At 41.1% G+C, this 15,546-nt stretch overlaps 1 protein-coding gene across 1 annotated transcript; it reads left to right on the top strand.

Annotated features, from left to right (window-relative positions):
• The first annotated feature begins 692 nt into the window (after positions 1–692).
• On the top strand, positions 693–15,485 carry cdh17 (cadherin 17, LI cadherin (liver-intestine)). Its single transcript, XM_085422880.1, has 19 exons — positions 693–765; positions 2,246–2,302; positions 2,770–2,865; positions 5,833–5,970; positions 6,072–6,207; positions 7,189–7,347; positions 8,733–8,885; positions 9,395–9,600; positions 9,704–9,835; positions 9,925–10,072; positions 10,225–10,434; positions 10,524–10,600; positions 10,692–10,880; positions 11,284–11,528; positions 13,074–13,204; positions 13,456–13,683; positions 13,796–13,906; positions 14,430–14,546; positions 14,687–15,485. Exons 2-19 carry the CDS (start codon positions 2,255–2,257, stop codon positions 14,776–14,778), a joined length of 2,616 nt encoding a protein of 871 aa, XP_085279006.1. The 5' UTR covers positions 693–765; positions 2,246–2,254; the 3' UTR covers positions 14,779–15,485.
• The last annotated feature ends 61 nt before the right edge of the window (positions 15,486–15,546 follow it).

Genomic DNA, 15,546 nt, shown 5'->3' with positions numbered 1-15,546 from the left:
AAACCTCTCAGCTCAGGATGACTTTATGCATCAGGTCATATAACAGATAATTCCAGCTGATACGTGTGAGGTTGGGTCATAAAGATGAAGCCTTTAAGACACACCTTCTTTTTCCTGTTTTTACAGTTTCATGTGCGTCTTGACCTCCTGAATTGACCTCAAAGCTTTGCATTCCCATGAGGCAGTGGATTGTCAGTGCAATCAGGGAGTCGGTCCTATTGTCTACGCATAGCTCCTTATCAGGCGCTGCTGCTGATGGAAAATCTGCCAGGAAGCACAGCAATGGTGCATAGGTCAAAGTCTAAGAGGTAATCAGAAACTTAAACAATGAGCAGCGAAGAAATGAGAACGATTACACAAATTTCCCCCCCTCGTTTTCCCCGCTTGTTCTATTTTTGTCCAGAATTCACGTACATGCCGGCTAAAATTCACAAATGCTTTGCTTTAAAGAGTTTGTTGTTTTACAAACACTAATCAGTACTCTACAAATCCACAAGCAGTTGAGTGTTTCAATAAAACCCCCATCTTACTTTAATAGACAGGTGTTTTATTGAATTCTTTATTTATAATTGTTCTTTTCTTCCTGTCTTTGTTGCTTTTGTCTGCTTCTTTCCCATTGGCCAGCTTGGCAGAAGGGCAGGGTGATTAGACAATCATTAGATCCAATAAAACATTGCTGGTTAGTGGCTGGTTAACGTTTGACCAGGACAGGATGGAGCTGCTCAGATCAGTCTGACGAGTGTCTCAGTTGCTCTCTCCTCTAAGGTAAGCCACCTCGCTCTCTTGTCTCCCAAGTTTCAGGTTTGTTTCAGGAGAATTTGGAGAATTATTTTTCGGGTGTGTCGCCAGAAACAAACAGGACTGCTTGTGTTGGTTTTTATAGATTGTGCGATGACGGGTTTAAAATGTTCTCAGATTATCGCTGAAGGGCCATGATCTTGACTTGACTTTGGCAGGGCCTTAGATAAGGTGTTGGCATATTTTACTGCCTTACTGCTCTCCTTCTTCCTGGGTTGTTCTCAGCATTTTAGAATAGGAGGAAGGTAAGTGAACGGGACTTTAAATTTGGTATCATAGCAGCTGAATATAGCCAGACAAAGGTCATCCAGCCATTGATCTAAGAGGATAAAGCGAGAGGGGCCTGTAGCTTTGGATCCACGTTTGTGTATTTATCCCAGCTTCAATTTAATCAAGTGTCAAACGTCTGTTAGTTTCTCCTCTGCATACCAGTTAAGTCGCTGTAAGTGGACGTTTAGAAACTAGTGACACTGCTGAGGGACTTGCCAGTTAAAGGTCTGCTTCGCAGCAGATGTTAGTTAACAACATGGAGACAGATATTCTTATAAAATGCAGAAAACCTGCAGATAAATAAGGTGTTCAGACAATGGGGTGACTTCAAAAGTGTCCTTTGGCACAAAAAGGTCATTTGGCTCGACTCAATGTCACCTTCACTCAACCCTTTGGCTTTACCCTTCTGTTTCGCTTGAACTTTACAGCTCCAGAATCTCTACATATCTTATTTACCAACTTAAAAGAATTAAAAGTGTGATTTTTCTTTAATTGTCAGTAGCGACTGTCACATTATTTCTTTAGTAAACAAGCATTACTCTGGCCTTATAACTTGGATGCTTCTGCATTCAGTGCATTCTGTGTAGTACATTTTTTTCAGGGGAAACGGTTGCTTTAAATGCAAAATGCAGGAAAAGCTACAGATTCATTGAAGTTATGTTTATTCAAGCGTCTGAGGAGACAGCCGTAAAGTCATTGCACTGGTTTGGTGTCATATACATATACATATGTGTACACCCACTTTACAGAAAGAGAAAGACTCGGACACGAACACCTGACGCTGCTTTAAAAGGCATCGACTTTCATTTTCTTCTGTGCACTCGGGTGGGTGGTTAACCTGGAAGGTGTAGGTGGAGTCCCATGTGTAAGCACTTCAGCACAAAGTATGCACAAAGCGAGATACAGTGCACATGTGCAGATTCAAGGACAGAGGACACGCTTTCTTTGTGACACTGTGGACATTGCACATCAATGACACACTGCACTGAACGGAGAAAAGGGTTGAGAGGGTTTAAAGATTCCTCTGTGGAATTGGTAATAATCCACTACATGGGTTTTTTAGTGTTTCCGCAACAGTAGAGCACAGTGAATATTTTCCACAAAAATGACACAACCTCTGAAACCTCCTTAAACATTTTTTTCTAACCCTCCTCCTCGTCTTCCTCTTCCTTCTCAGGCTGTGATAATGACACCCATGGTGCATCTGTTGTTGCTCCCGCTGCTGCTCAGCATTGTGAGTACACGAGCGCCGGCCAACTGCTGCTGCTGTTCTTCAATACATATTCAAATGCATGAACCTGTTAAAAGATCTGTGAAATAGTCAGCGTTGATAAATGCTACACAGGGAGCGCATGAAAGAAAACACTTACAACTATCAGCAAGGTTAACGAAGAGTCTGTGAAACAGCCCTCAGTGACTCATTTTAAAACACTCACAGAAAGGGTTGCTAAACGGAGCGTGGGCCCTTTGTCTGTAGACTTTGCTCTCCCATCATGTAGTCGAATATAAAAGTTCCTCCACTGTTAAGTCATTTTGGTTCAATAAATAACTGGGCTGTAAATACTGCCCTCAATGCTTGACTGATTTCACCGGAGCTAAAGCTAAAATGGCAAATTTAGGTATGAGTGTGAGAGGTTTTCATTTTTTCTTGCCCTTTTCTGTACTCGATGACCTTTAACCTTTATTTCTGCGCTGTAATAGGCTGGTGGGAAGGATCTGGAGGAGAAGAAGGGCCCCTTTGAGAACACAGTGCTGGATGTGCCAGAGGCGACCCCAGTGCCCTATCCTTTGTTTCAGGTAATATAAGCATGGCAGCAGCTGGTGTAATATTGTCCATTTTTGAGGTGGATGAGCTGCACATGTGCCACGCACTCCATTTATCAAACACCTCAGTCAGATAAGTGTCACTAAACCAGAACCTGCACCTGAGAAGTTATCTTATCTTAATCAAGATAGGAAAATAATAAATAGTAAAAAAGAAAAACTCTGAATATAAAGTATTGTTGCAGATCTTTGTTGCTTTGTTATTGCTCCTCTGTCGGCCATCTCACAAGCCTTCACGTTTACTGTAAAAGTTTGGTAACATCATCATCATATTGTTTTTTCACTAGCTGGGAGCGTGTTCTCATTTTAGGTTTGACAGTGTTTTAGTAGATAAAGGTGAATGGCTTGGATGTGAATTGAGGCCTCGAAGGGGACTTGTGGCAGCTCCTAGGCCTACCAGATCCCAGTGTACTAAATACAAGTGAAGAAATTAAAGACTTAAAAAGGGGAGGGAGGCTGGGGCACGTAAATGAGAATGAACAGCTTGTAGAACTGGGGGAACATATATAGATAAGAACCGGAAGGAGCGTGTTTGGAGGCATGGTCCCGCTCCTGAAATTTCGATACTTTATCTCCCATAAACTCTCGCTCTCCATCAAACCTCCATTTTAATCAATCAGTCATCTATTTGCAGCAGCTGTAGCTTTGCAGATATTTAACACTTAAGTTGGGTTTCTTGGATTTAAAGTCAGACTTCCTGCTGGACTTTGATTAGCTCCATCGGTTCGATTGGTTTCATTGCCATTTCTTGCATACCATGCAGTCAAACTATTCCCACAACAGCTGCTGTACTTCACCTGCCTGCGTGTGGTCACCGGTTTGAGGTCCGGTGACCACGCTGGGCACTTCATAATGAGCTGACTGCTTCCTCTCGAATTGTCGTCACACAGTTTGGAGCTGTATTTGGGGCCATTGTCCGGTTGTTGGAGATAACTGGCTCCACCGGGTAGCCAGTTTCAGACGTAACTCTTTATTATTAGCAGGCCCTAAAAGATTTTTCCTTTCTGTTGACTCTGTGGGTTTTGTAGGTACCATTTTAGTCTCTAGAGAGTCCGAACCAGTTTGACCTGCTCTGTGAAAAATAGGTGCTACATCCATCTCCTTTTTTGTAAATGTCCACATGGAATTCATTTTTACTTCCTAGAACAAGAATACTCTGACTGGCTCCAGGGGAAAGTTTTTCTTTAACCGCTCTGAGTGCATAATCACACCCACAAAGCCTGCGGTTCCTGACGCTCAGCACTCAATCAAATTTATTAATAAAACAAGAAGCAGCAGAAAGCGCAATCCTCCACCAAGGCAGCTCACTCTCTGGACAGTGGTTACTTTTATGGGAACTTTATTGGATTTTGTATATATTCATTATGTTTTCTCTTCTTCTTTTTAAAGTACTTTAAGAAATTTATAGTTCAGTATAAATCAGAGAAAAGTGGTATCACAGATGCTTACTTTGAATACACAAACATTATGTAGCAGTAGGTTATGGATAATAGGCATTGATTTAAATAACTAGACATGAATAACCTGAGCTTGTTATACAATATTACACTACAATTTATTTCTAGATAACTAGGCAGCTTCTTCTCTTTCTCATCAAACACTTTCTTTAGCGCATTATGGAGTGAACCTGAAAGAAGGGCAGATGTGAAATGAGAGGTCAAAGGTCCACATTAATCTGATATTTAGAATGCCCATATTTCATTCTCTATGTGCCCTGTATACCTTGTCATCAAGACAAACAATGGCAGTAAGAAACATAGTTATAAACAGCTCTGCATTATTATCACTTTGACCTTCAGATCAGTCCATTTACCTTTAAGGAGAGGTCAGAGGTCAAATGTGACATTATATTTGAAATCTTTATACAGTGGTTTCTATATGTTGACACACCACACTTGTGAAAATAATATTTTTTGTCAATTTTTGATGATTAAATCTCAAGATGACCTTGAAGACCTTGGTGGATGTAAGCCAGATTTTAACTGATCGTTAACGTGACCCAAATCTATATCCCTATGAAGTTTTATCCAAATTCATTAAAAACTTTTCGAGCTATCATGTTTACAGAGAGAATGACGTGGCAAAGTTAAATCATTTTTACATTTACTAGCTACAGCTGTCTTCAGACGCACTAATGTAATCGGATGGGATTTAGATCGATTAGACTTTTTTAGAGAGCAGGTGGGGGGTCTGACTCACAGCAAACGGTTTGGGCCAGAATCAGACCCAGAACTCAGCAACCTTTTGGCATATGAGTCATCTGTTCAGCCAGGTGAGCTGTAGCGGTGCCCAAATGCAATGAATTTTCATTGAGTTACAATGAAGTGGGGCTCTGTACTCTGTACTCCTTTACAGATACCTCAGTAATGCTTCACGATTAATGTTTCCATGAATCATTTTAGGCATTTTGTGTGAGTTTTTGGTTAATTTTAATGTTATTTCAGTTTCAAAAACAGATACATGCTTCTTTTAAAAATAGAGATATTTCTAAACACCCCATTCTTTTAGTGTAGCCTCTGATCTGGAAACCCCTGGACCAATGGCAACAGCAGCTGGATGTTACTTATGTTACAGCGGTGATACATTAATATAAACATTTAACATTGATCACTTTTACTGTTGTGCACTTTTACTTCAGTGGGGTTTTTACAGCGGATCCTTGTGTTTTTATTTGAATATGTTGTATTTATATACTGGTTTAAAATGCAGAAGAGTACTTCTTCCATTAATGCGTGCAAATCAGAAACTTGCAGTCATACTCAGATTAACTGTCAAGTATGTGATCTTTTAAGGAAGTTATGGTGTTTTCCCCTTTTTGTTCACTTAAAAAGTTACCACTTTTTTTTCTGAGATCAAATGAAACTCAAGAAGCGATGAACAGACCTGTTTTTTGTGGTCAAAGTGTCCTGATTTTTCTCGTCTGCTTCTTTCACTCCTTAGTTTCAGGTGACAGATCCACATGTTAATAACTTCAGGCTGAGTGGAGAAGGTGGGCAAGACATTAGTATTTCAAAGGATGGGTGGCTTTATCTGGAACAACCTCTGGACTGGTCGCGAGAGGAGCACTACATTATCATGGTAACACGATATCTTTATTCAAACACATGGAAAACCGTGCTCACATTGCATTAGGCACACGGGACACACACTCGTGCATAAAAACTCATGTTCGTGCACAGGTGGAGGCACTGGCAGATGAAGAAGTGGTGGAGGGCCCGATTTATGTGACCATAAATGTTTTGGATGTCAACAACAAAGCACCGTACTTCAACCAGAGTGTCTACACAGCTGTGGTTCGGGAGAATACGCCAGCAGGTTGTGCACACTTCTACCTGTTGTGACATTTTTGCTTTGCATATATTTATTTTTTATCCTTGCTCGCTCGATCTTTTTTAAAGTACTTATGATAGAACAGGTGGCCTTACGTCTAGTTCATCACGGGCAGTAATAACAGCTGCCCCCTGTTGATTTCAACACTTTCATCTTTTTTAAGTAAACCTTTATGCTGAAGAGTACACGTGATTTAAGGAGTTTGCATCTTTTAGTCCATAACCTGCAAATTACATGTGCTATTCATTTTAATGAGAGTGATTTTTCAAAGCAGATAAAAGAATTAGAGCTTCATTTCTCCCCTTCGAGGCTTTAATTTTACTTGATTATGAAAGTCAGCTTGCAGAGGTCTTCAGTGCAGTCGGGCAGTCATCACAGTGGATGTTTGATCTTTTTCATTTTGCCACTGAATGCTTTCTGCTCAAACCTGGGACTTTAAACTCAAGCTGTGACACCAAGTTTGTTTAGATCTACACATTTGAGTTTTAAACGTAAGTCAAAATGAAAGAGTTTTGGGACAGTAGTGTGGCGTGGCGGTAGCACCTCACAGCAAGTAGGTCCTGGGTTTGAATCCTGCATCTGACCTTTCTGTGTAGAGTTTGCTTGATCTCACCAAGTACTCCGGCTTCCTTCCACAGTTCAAAGAAATGCAGTTAGTTGGGTTAAGTTAATTGATCATGTGACATATTGCCAATAGTGTACCCCGCCTCTCTGCTAATGGCAGCTGGCTCCAGCCACCCTACAACCATTAATTTGAGTACATAGTAATATGTTTGGTGTTAAATTAAAGTGCAGCTAATGTGTAGCTCAAAGGATAAAGCGTGCACCACTGTATTTGTTTTTTCAGAGAACCCTTTAAAGGATTCCTTCTATGCATGTGGGTTAAGCAGTATTTCTTTAAGTAGACAGTGTGAGTCACCATACCTGTCTCTATGACTTTAACGTAAGTTTTCTGTGTGGCTCTAGCTGTCCCATTTACCCGAGTGTTTGCGACGGATCAGGATGACCCGGAGACTCCAAACGCTCGTCTGAGATACAGCCTGGTCAGCGAGATCCCCAGCATACGAGACACAAAGCTGTTTCAGATCAACCCCGACACTGGAGAGATCTCCACAACAGAGCAAGGTAGCACCAAAGTTCTCACAGCTCTCCCCCCGGAGAGGGAAGCAGTATGTAATCAGTCTGTGTGTTAGCAGTGCAGCATCCACAGTTTTACGATTATCATTCAGTGTGATGGTAAATACCAATAACAGCTCGAGCTGATCTGATTTTAGTGAAAATCAGGTGAAGGCCACACAAAATGTGAAAATCAGGAAAATCTTTACATTACCCATTGTTTTTTCAAGTTTAACAACAGTTTAATAGGTCAGTATCTGGGTTGGTTAAGCATTTGACCTTGACTTTCATTGTTAGCACCCAAGGTCAAAGTTAAGCTTGAAAGAAAATTCAAGAAACAATATTGAGTAATATATCATGTGAAAGAGCACGAAGAGAGCTGCACAACACGCCTTTTATTTCTTCAGTAAGAAGCACTACGACATCACAGTGAAGCCACAACCAGGCGATGTCTTCATATTGTAATGAAAACATCAAAGTTTTAGATCAGCTTCAGGGGGATTTGTGCTTCTAGTAAGTATTTATTTTGATTTCATTTTGACTTTTTGGTTTCCAGATTGGGTTTTATGATTTTACCTTATTTTTTATTGTTTTTTAAAATGTTTCATTTTTGTTTAATTTTTATTAGTTTCAGTGTTAATTTTGTCTTTATTACTTTATTATTTATAGCAAATACCAGAGGCAAGATTTTGGAAAATCAACTTAGATATTACAATATAAAGAACATTTTTAAAAGCAGTCAACTCACAGGGTTGTAGACATCCAAACCTCAATAAAAACATCCATCGAATCCTCATCAGGCAGTTTGTGATACAAATTTTACCAAATTAACAAGTGAGGACATTTCCTCTGCACACCTGACATGTGTATATATGACCGGTTTATACAGGGAGAAATAAATATATATTTATTATAACCTCTGCACACTTCTTCACTTACCACTATTTTAATGGATTTAGGTCATAATATATATATTTTAGTAAGTTTTCCAAGTTTACAAAATCGTTTCAGTTGGTTTTAAATTTTTTTCACAGTTAAATAAAATGTTTGGGTTTTTTCACATCTAATTTTAGTTTAGTTTTAGATTACAACAATAACGTTGGGTTGCACAGAGACCTGAAGCCAGCCATAGAAGCACAGAACTCTGTGTGGCATCCGTGGAAAAGTCTTTAATCTGTGGCCACCGTCTCTGCCTGTAATCTGGCAGATCATCTTGTGTACTCAAGATTAATGCTGATTGAAGGCAGGTTGCCTAAATGTGTCGCGTGACGCTCATCACTGATTACTTTGAGTTCAATTAGGAGTTTGTTTCCCCTCTTAGATCACCTGAAGCGCGTCTGCGATGTGTGTGAGCATGCTCGCTGGTGTTTGATGCGTGTGTGTTGTTTTAACAGGGCAGCAGCTGCTAAAGGCAAGGGAGGGCATCCAGTATGCCAGGGGAGAAGATCGGAGCATTGAAACTCTGAAGAGAAAGTTCGATGACTACTGTTCGGTGCAGGAGGTCCCCTACGAACACAACCCCTTCTTCACCTGTGTGCAGAGAGCAGGTTTGTTTCCAAAAGACTCGTCAGTAAAGCTGAACAGTTAACGCTGTCAGTTAACAAGATCTGGGCATAATCTCACACAATTTTCAGACGTTTTATAGTCAAGATGAACAGTTTAATGGAGCAAATACTCATCTAAACGATTAATATTGAAAATGAGCTTGAGTTGCAGCTGCAACAGTGGAGAAATTTCACGATGAAGGACGAAGAATAATAAGAACATAGACAACAACATCTGGGCTTTGATGGTGCTCTTTAAAGTCGGAGCATATGATGGTGCAGATTGAAGGATTGTGTTAATGTAGATAAACAGACTGTAATGAAGAAGTTGCTGTCAGCAATTAGCGCTGGGTGCTGAGTTGATGAGTTCAGTTGGGGAGAGAGGTTTAGTCGCGTCCATCGGACTCAGCTTTTCAGAATAAGAGATTTGCTGGAATGTTTTAGTGAGTTTTACCCCAAAGAAAAACTCCTTGGTTCAAATTAAAATATTTATTCTCCACTTGTGGTGTCAGAGATGAGACGGCAAAACTTGGACCCCCTGGAAGACCCAGACTACACCCTGTTTGTGCGCGTGCAGGACCTGGAAGGAGCTTCGCAGAATGCACTAAGTGGAAACAGCAGAGTCCAGATTGCTGTGCAGCAAAACCTGTGGAAGAATCCCGGACCCATACGCATTAGAGAAAACTTAGAGGAAACATACCCACTAACCATTGCTAAGGTGTGCTGAGATTCATATATTCATACTCCTAACTGCCTCTCATCTTTATCCATCAACTGACCATCCTAGTCTGGACCCTGCCTGTCTCTCTCTCTCCATCCAGGTCCAGTCTAATGACCCTGATGCCAGATACGTACTGGTCCAGAAGGAGCGAGAGCTGAAATTCCCCTTTGAGATCACACAAAATGGAGAAATAATGGTGACAGAGAAGCTGGACAGAGAAAGCAAAGAGAGGGTAGATAACACATTTGTTCAATAAGTTATATAAAAATAAAGACGCACTTCTAGGAGTTTTTCTTGAGCTTCAGTTGATTCCGTTTCCAGTTCATCCTGGTGGTGCTCGCAAAGGATGAAAATGACAACGAAGTGGATCCACCCATGGAGATTTACGTGTTGGTGGACGATGTGAATGACAACGCACCTGTGTGCGATGAGGAGACTGTGTTTGAGTTCCAGGAGAATGAGCCTGTAGGTAAGGATGCCTCCGTCGAGGTGCGCAGCATCCATATGGGTGGTGGTTTCTTCACAGGCAGCCTGTTGAATTCAAGAATATTTCCAATTTGTAAAAAAGTTTTTTCGAAGTTTCATGACAGACGTGAGGGATTCTCACTGCATCTCCTTCAGGTGGCCTCGTAGGAGAGCTGCTGGCTCATGATAGCGATAAAGAAGGGACACTGAATTCTGTTTTGACTTATACCATCTTGTCCCAAAATCCACCCACCGCCTCCAAAACCTTCTCCATCGACGAATCTTCTGGAGCAATTCGTACACTGCACTTGCTGCGGCGAAGGGAAAATGCGGTCTACAACCTCAATGTCCGAGTCAGTGACGCAGGTAACATACTGTATGAAAGCACACCTGTAGGCTGAGTTTAGTTAACGCTTTTAACTTTGGATGAAGTTTTTATGGCTTTTCTCTCACAGAATTCAGCACAAATTGTAAGGTTGTCGTCAAGGTCATTGACGTCAATGATGAGCTGCCCAAGTTTGAGAAGAATGATGTAAGTATGGGAACCTTTCGAACGCTGGCTCTTGTTCCTCATTCTGACTGGCTGGCATTGTTACTGTGTCTGTTTCTGTGTCCGTATGCAGTACGGCAACGAGACTCTGACAGAGGACACTCCTCTGGGACACACACTTCTGACCATCAAAGCGACAGATAATGACGACCCAGACACCGGCAGCTCGGAGATCCAGTTCATCATCTCTGAAGGAAACACCGACGACGTCTTTGCCGTGGAAACTGACGGCAAAGGTGTTGGTTATCTGGTTCTGGCTAAGGTGGTGATCTCCATTCTCTCTGTTTCATTTCTTGCAAACTTTGATCTTTAAGTAGCTGCTCCAACATTTCTGGTCCCTTTTAAATAGTTCAGATTATTAAATTCTCGTGATGGAGTTTTTTGTTGTCTTTGTATCTTTTTTTTATATTTTTGCTTATAATTGTTGAAAATGAAAGAGCTGAAGCTAGTAGTCATCATGCACGTAACAGCAACATTAGAGTTTGGTCATACATGATTTTATGGCCATAGTAAATGATCCTTGTTTACCCCTAAACCTGCATGTCCATATAACTCATTTGGATTTTAGTGCTTTTCAACACTCTGTTGTAAACTTTCATCATCATCTCTGCCTCTCTTTTCTTTTGTGGTTCCTCTAAAACCTTTTTTCTCCTCCTTCCTAACAGCCTCTGGACTTTGAGACCTCTCCCAGTTACAGGCTCCAGATTGATGCTCGTAACCCAGAGCCGCTGATGGAAAGTCTCAAGTATGGCAGCGAGTCCACCGCCTTTTTCTCTGTGTCGGTCATCGATGTAGACGAGGCTCCAAAGTTCAGCATGGACATCCTGGATGTGACCATATATGAAAACATCACCAAAGGATCCGTGCTGCTCACTGTGCATGCAAAGGACCCAGAGGGCAAAGAGATCGGGTAAACACACCAGTGACTGCTCAGTGTCTGGGTCCTAAGTACTTAAAAAGTTGTAGCTGTTTAAAGATTTAGTGAAAGCTGCTACATAATACAGGAAATATACACAGTGTACAGGAAGATGCAGCTAAGGGTAATGCCCCTCTACCTAATGCCAGGGGTTAAGGTATGTGTAACATTTTAAGTCAAAACTTGTGTTGCAATTTTTTTTGTTGTTACAATTACACTGTATTCCCAAAAGTATTCACTTATCAGCCGTCATACTCAAATGAACTTGAGTGACATCCCATTCTTAATTGATAGGGTTTAATATGATGTCAGCCCACCCTTTGCAGCTGTAACAGCTTTAGCTTGTCTTGGAAACAAGTGTTTACAGGGAATTTGTGAGGTCAGACACTGATTTTGGATAAGAAGGCCTGCCTCACAGTTTCCACTGTAATTCACCCCAAAGGTGTTCTTGGGATCAGGTTGAAGTCAGGACTGTGCAGGCCAGTCAAGTTCTTCCACACCAGCCTCACTCATCCACATCTTTATGGACCTCGCTTTGTGTACTGGTGTGCAACCATTTTGGAACAGGACAGGGCCATCCCCAAACTGTTCCCACAAAGTTGGGAGCATGAAATTGTTCAAAATGTGTTGGTATGCTGAAGCATTAAAAGTTCCTTCATTAGAACTAAAAGCGCAACTCCTGCAAAACAGCTCACACGTTGGCCCAATGCAATCAGACAAGTACTGTTCTCTTGGGCACTGCCAAATCCATTACACGAAGCTCTCTTTGCACTGTTCTTGAGATAATCTGAAGGCCACATGAAGTTTGGGGGTCTGCAACTAACTCTGCAGAAAGTTGGTGAACAATGTGCACTATGCACCTCAACATCGTCTGTCCTGGCTCTGTAATTGGATTGCTCTTATTCCCAACGTTAATACCACTAACAGCTGACTGTGGAAAATTTGGTAGTGGGATTTTAGCACGGTACCACGCTGGAATTCACTGAACTCCTGAGAGCGACCCACTCTTTCAAAAATGTTTGTAGAAACAGTTTTCATGCAGTCAGTGCTTGATTTTATACCCGTGGCCACGGAAGTGATCGGAACACCTGAATTCAATTATTTGGATGGATGAGTGAATACCTTTGGTAATATAGTGTATATTTCAGTTTTGTGAAACTTTGTAGAACGGAAGCAGCTGAGAGAATTCCTGACTTTACTTTAATAAACTTCCTCCACAAAGCGTGGTCTAAAAAACAAAGTTTCACTTCTTTCACACAGTGCATTGCTTTTCAAAACTGTTTTTCCTTAACTGATCCTAATCTTCCTCTTAGCTGATGCATGAAGTGGCTGGATACACCACATGCAGCGCATTGATGGCTTTGGCCTTGTTGAGCACTGACTGCTAGTTTGAATTATCCTCTTCTCTGACTACCACATGTACAGAAAACAGACCATTGATTCGTTTTGACTACCGATGTTTCCCCTGGCCACCAGCTCAGTGTGCGCTTCATCATTGACTGTGCCAGACCGATGATTGATGATTGTGTTTGTGTGCAGATATAAGCTGGACGGTGACACTCAAGGCTGGCTGGAGTTGGATGCTGCCACAGGAGAGATCAGGACCAAAGAAAAACTGGACAGAGAGAAGGTGGACTCGTTCAAAGTCACTGTCACTGCCTTCGAAAAGGGTGAGAGAAGACACTGCTCTACAGCTTTTCCTTTATAGGCCACACAGTGTGAGACATATCGGCTAAAATAGTTTGAAACACAATAAGAAACATCTGCATACAAACACTTTCATTACCTTTCAGAAGCTCCTGTAGATCTTCATGTGTTTAAGGCTTTTGACCATTAAATACTGACCGCTGCTCGCCTTTATAAAACAAACTACTTGTGGGTGAGACCACATTTTTCATACTCTCTGATATTCCCTCTGAAGCCAACCCGGAGAAGGCCACTGAGCGTGACCTGCATGTAAGGCTGTTGGACGTGAACGACAACGTCCCCAAACTGATGGAGACCCAGGCCTTCATCTGCATGAAGAATCCCAAACCTGTTCTCATAAAGGCCGAAGACTCAGACAGCGACCCTTTCTCCCAGCCGTTCACTTTCAGCTTTGGCACCAAAACCGGGAAATCTCCCAACTGGGAGCTGAACCAAGTTGACGGTACGCTTACATCTGTAATGTAAAACGAAAAACATCAAACTAAGATGTAAAGACGCACGTTTCTGTGTTCAGCTTAGAACATTTTATGTGTTTTTCTTTGTGTGTCACACAGATACAACAGCTGAACTGAAACTGAAGAAACCACCAACTCAAGATAAAACCTTCTCACTTCCCATTACCGTTAAAGACAAAGCAGGTGTGGGAGTCCCACAGGCATTTGAGGGTGAGTCACATTTGTAAGCCTTACTTCTGGCAATATTCTACAGTCACAGCAAGAAAGGCATCCCTTCTAATGTTTTACACACCAGGACATAATAAAAAAATATAGTTCTTATAAGGTTTTAAAAAAAATCAGGAAAATCCAAAATCACGCAACATGTTCATTAATTATTCCACATAATCTACACCAAAATGCAGAAAGAGTGTGTGAAAGCCCTTCCAAACAAGCCACACTTCATTTACTTTTACATTTAACATGCTAAATGAGACATGTATAGTCTTTTTTTTATTATTTCCTGATTTCTAAAATCTTAATTTAGAGTTTAATCTGGGTGTTTTTTCTTTTTACCATAACTGATTATCTGCATCAGTGCCCAGTTTAGTGCTGTATCCAGTAAATCACCCAGTTCATCATAGGCTGCTGATAGAAAGCTAAAAGTTAGGAACAAAATAAGGAAAAGTTGATGATATTTTAGTGTAATCAGCTGGCCCGTCATACTTTACTTTCCATTTTGTCTCCTTCACAGTGAAAGTATGTAACTGCACAGAGCTGGGCTACTGCTACGTTGCACCAGAAGGAGCGGCGCTCAGTTATGGAATGGGACCCACCATTGGGATCCTGGCTGGCATTCTGGGATTCTGCGGTAATTCTAACAAACCCCAAAATAAATCTGTTATCTGATAAAACCAAGTTTCACACAAACCGTTAGACTGTCCAACAGTGTCAGTGTGAAGTTTTGTGTTCCAGTGACTGACTTCTGTTTTATGTCTCCTCCTTTCGCAGTTATCGTGTTCGTTGTAGTGATCAAACGCATCAACAAAAAGAGCCAAAGAAAAGCCCAGGCCGAAGGGGACGAGAGGAATGCCATGATGTAGACACGACGCAGATGGTTTCCGAGTCTCTTATTTATATGTGCCAGTAACACAAATCAGAAATTAGCCTCCAAGAGATCAACAGTGTGTACAATGTTTGAGATAGGAGGAAAATTCTCCAACCAGAGCCTTAAACCAGTCTTCCTGCTCGGTCCTTATCTTAATTATAACTTAGATTCTTAAAACCAGACTAGACTACACACACAACTTGGGATTATTTAGATTTAAATTCTCACCTGCCTATTAAATAAGATAGGACAGGTACACTGACCCATAAAATATCTGTGGTAAAATACTCCAGGCCTGAAACTCAAATGAGTCCTCGCACATCTACTTTAGCTTATTTTATTATATTTACAACATGAACATTATTAACAAATGCTGTGCATCCCTTAATTAATCTGTTAGGTGGTCCCATGCTAATCACTCATTTGTTGAATAAATATATTATGATTTCACTGCCAGACTCTGGCCGGTTCATTAGCTATTTCATCATCTCCCACCATTTAATTATATATATTTTTTGGGCCCAGACACTTTGTGTGTTACTCTCTTCTCTACCTTGACTGTAACAGCTAACCATTAAACGTTGTTTAACATCAAACTCAAACAGATCACTTGTGTCACGAACAACTTTGTTGTTTTTTTTTTTTTGGTTTTTTTGTAAAGTTCGTTTACTGCTCTGTTTCTCAATAAACGACAAAAACTGGGGACCACTTTGGTTTTCACGGCATCGTTTTTTCCCCCTACACATCAGGGCAGACATGTGGT

Source organism: Rhamphochromis longiceps, linkage group LG11, assembly GCF_057381845.1.
Source record: "Rhamphochromis longiceps isolate RC_006_pf linkage group LG11, R_longiceps_female_GT1.1, whole genome shotgun sequence".
Lineage (NCBI taxonomy): Eukaryota > Metazoa > Chordata > Actinopteri > Cichliformes > Cichlidae > Rhamphochromis > Rhamphochromis longiceps.
This window is presented reverse-complemented; position numbering and strand designations above follow the sequence as displayed.

Coding starts and splice junctions, on each gene's coding strand:
- cdh17 (XM_085422880.1), top strand. CDS start 2,255: ATGACACCCATGGTGCATCTGTTGTTGCTCCCGCTGCTGCTCAGCATT. Junction 8,886..9,394: donor CACCTGTGTGCAGAGAGCAG/GTTTGTTTCCAA, acceptor TTGTGGTGTCAG/AGATGAGACGGCAAAACTTG. Junction 13,907..14,429: donor AGTCCCACAGGCATTTGAGG/GTGAGTCACATT, acceptor TCTCCTTCACAG/TGAAAGTATGTAACTGCACA.